This window comes from Austrofundulus limnaeus, unplaced genomic scaffold (genome assembly GCF_001266775.1).
Source record: "Austrofundulus limnaeus strain Quisiro unplaced genomic scaffold, Austrofundulus_limnaeus-1.0 Scaffold878, whole genome shotgun sequence".
NCBI lineage: Eukaryota > Metazoa > Chordata > Actinopteri > Cyprinodontiformes > Rivulidae > Austrofundulus > Austrofundulus limnaeus.
In genome coordinates this window covers 18304-21552 of record NW_013953280.1, presented here as the reverse complement: position 1 = coordinate 21552, position 3249 = coordinate 18304, and the positions used below count along the sequence as shown (strand labels likewise).

The 3249-nt window shown below is 39.4% G+C and overlaps 1 protein-coding gene across 1 annotated transcript in view; it reads left to right on the top strand.

Moving 5' to 3' along the window:
* The window catches only part of timm8b (translocase of inner mitochondrial membrane 8 homolog B (yeast)), a 5377-nt gene extending 4115 nt beyond the window's left edge, over positions 1-1262 (top strand). The window contains exon 2 of the mRNA XM_014029283.1: positions 902-1262. Within this exon, the coding sequence (XP_013884737.1) occupies positions 902-1060 (159 nt within the window). The 3' untranslated portion in view covers positions 1061-1262. The remainder of the gene's footprint in view (positions 1-901) is intronic.
* The last annotated feature ends 1987 nt before the right edge of the window (positions 1263-3249 follow it).

The following is a 3249-nucleotide window of genomic DNA, read 5'->3' as shown; positions in this document are numbered from 1 at the left end:
TTGTAGAACTTATTGAAAACTCAAGACAGCATAACATTATGTTTCTTTACAAGTGTATGTAAACTTTTGACCACAACTGTAGGTCATTTTGACCTAATTTGACTTGATCCTCATTTCGATGTGATGGCTCACATTGATTATAAATATATTATCACCAGGTGGATCAGTGACATGAACAAAATGATTGACAGCTTTCACCATCAGCTGTTAACGTTAACGAAGGCTGGGCCATTTGTTTCACACTTAACACAGAGTCTGTTTCAGGTGTTGAAACAAACCAGTTTTCTGTATGAAGAGCCTCAAACAGATTTAACAGTGACGTGTTTGTTGCTCCAGTCTGGGGTTGTGAACCTAACCAGTTCCAGAAAACTGAAGAAACTGTGTGTTTTTGAGAAGTAGACCCTGTCTGTTAGCTGTTATACTGTCATGTTAATGTACCAAGGGTCCTGAGGGTCAGGTGGGCTGACCTCTGGACTACAGAAGACCCAAACACTGGTGGGAAAAAAACAATTAAATCTTTAGAAATGATAAATTCAAATTAATTAATTAAAAGGATTTATGGCCTAACGTTAACGTTGATCAATAACATTTATAGACCTCAGGCAGACCTGCTAAATGTAGCAAGTGCTAATCCACTAATAAATTCTAAAACGAGCAAAAGCCCTAAAGCACTAATCAGGTAATTAGTGCAGTAGAAAAGCTAAAGTTAAGAGTTATTTTTTTCTACAGCTGGTTCCGTTCTTCCTGTTGTTTCATTTATTATAGTCCGGACCCGGCTCACTGACCACGACTAATAACTAAATAACTTATTAAGTCCATGTCCGGTGCCAACAGGAAGCAGGGAGACCACCTCACAGGACTCTAAGTGGTCCCAAACACTGTGTTTGTGTGTGTGTTCCAGGTGCACAACTTCACTGACGTGTGCTGGGACAAGTGTGTGGACAGTCCTGGCTCCAGGCTGGACCACCGGACTGAGACGTGCCTGGTGAACTGTGTGGAGAGGTTCATCGATACCACCCTGAGCATCACCAACCGCTTCACACAGATGGTGCAGAAATGAGCTCACTGCTGAGGAAACAAACCAACACAGACTGTGTGTGTCGTCTGGCGTGTGTGCTCTGTTAGTGATTTATAGAAGTGAGGAACAGAAACAGTTTGTGCAGCTGTGAGTCACTGAGGGCTCTGCTCCACACAGGAAGTGCAAACAAACACAGACTTTAATGTTCCTGAAGACGTCCTTCATATTAAAACCTTTACACATACTTCTGTTTTTGTCACTCATCTTTTATAAAATGAAAACACTAAACTAAAACATGGCAATAAGAAAAACTAACATTATGGTTCTTCTAAGAAGTAATTAGTGTTAGATATGTTGTTCCTTTTCTGCTGATCTGCAAGTTCCGTGTTGAAATAATTTAAAGCCAATTTGCTGTTTAATATAATTTTTTGATACAGCTGCAGTTTGTTACCAGCTGACTGTTTATTGTGAGGTTGTTTCTTATCCCTTCGTATTTAATTCGTAACTTTAAAAACACTCACGTGATGAAGCAGCGTTTCAAAATAAAATATCTGTCTTTATTTGGACCTGTAGAGTCTGTTAGCACCAGAACCTGTCACAAACATTGTTTTAGTTGATTCTGTGGAAAGGTTTGACAGAAAACTTGTGGTAAAACAACAACCTCATGAGGTGTAGAAAACCACGTCTTCTGGCTGAAGTTGAACTGCTGTTTGCTCGATGAAAAATGACTGAAAACAAGGCTGGTTTGAACAGCAAGAACCTTTATTTCGCAGTTCAGGAGAATTACAGCCTAAAAAAAACAAATTGTGGCCTCCAAGCCAAATGATTCACCAAGTAAGAAAGATGGAGAAATGAAGGCCAGGAGCGGGGGCGTACAGGGCTCTTTATACATTTCCACAGATGTACATAAATCTTGTCACGGTATACCTCAAGTGTTCTTCTTTCCTAATATGGTGATATGTGCTGAGCTCTGAAGCTGGAGGCTCAGGGGCCCCACATCTGTGCACTCCTGAGACAACCCCCCACTCTTAGACACTACACTCACTTTTCAAAATGTTGGTGGGAAAACAACCTTTTCTCATATTTTCTTCATAATTAAATAAAATAAACTTATCAAATGTTGAAACTTAAAAGTTGTACACATTTTAGAAAAAATTATTTTAAATTCAATGACAGAATCCTAAAAAGACAGGACAGTAATTATCAGAATCCTGTCGGGATGGATTGAGCCTGAAATGTAATCTTATGATGTCATCCTTCCTGACAGTCTCATTACAATCAGTGCTTCAGCAGATATTTTGCTAACAGACAGAAGTGACTTCACATATTTAATGACAACATTTGACACAGATCAGGTGGGCATGTGTCTCAGCTCCTTCCACAGCAAACATCCAGAAAATATTAGTTAAATGAACGCGCTGCAGCAGCCTGTATGAAGTGGTCTTACTCTAAAACCTGGCTGGTAGCTAAATGTCTTTTTCTTTCTGTAAAAATGCAATGTGAGTGCTTAATAAAAATATTAAACATAATCTCAAAATGCTGACAACGCTTTTTAAAATTAGAACCAGAGCAAATGATTTATAAAGATTTAATTATTTTGAAGGGATTTTCAGACAGCTGCATTCGTTTTCAATGAGAACAAAAATGGTAGAAAATCGAAACGACTCAAAAAAAATACAAATATGTGTAAAAGCAAACATCAGGCTGAGTCGTGAAGCAGCTGAACGTTTGGATCTGAGTTGTTAGTTGAAATCCAGCAGTTTGAGATGTTCTGCTGTCAGACTGAGAGCACAAACAGACCTTTAGCTCTCAGCATCATTTGTTGTCTACAGCATGAAAACACTGACATCACTTTCATTTAGTTAAACACATCGTTTGAATAAAGCGTCATAGTTTAGTGCTGAGGTTAGTGAGGTGTTTAAAAAGATGTGGGCGTGGTCAGTGTGTGTCTGCAGCTGGACTATAAAAGGTTTGATCAGTCAGGGATCAGACCAGGAAGCTGCAGCTGCTCAGAAACACTTATTGATTGGAGGTGGTCCCCACCATGCAGGGCCAGATCTGAGTCAGGGGCCATCAAGGCCCCACAGTTTTCATACAGGGGCCAGTCTTTGTTCAGCATCCTTTCACACAAATACCTGGTTTGTTAAAGTGTTTAGAGTTAACCAGTTATACACCTGTGTAAGAACCTGCTTTATGAGATTAATGCCAGCTTAATCTCATAAAAGTCATGT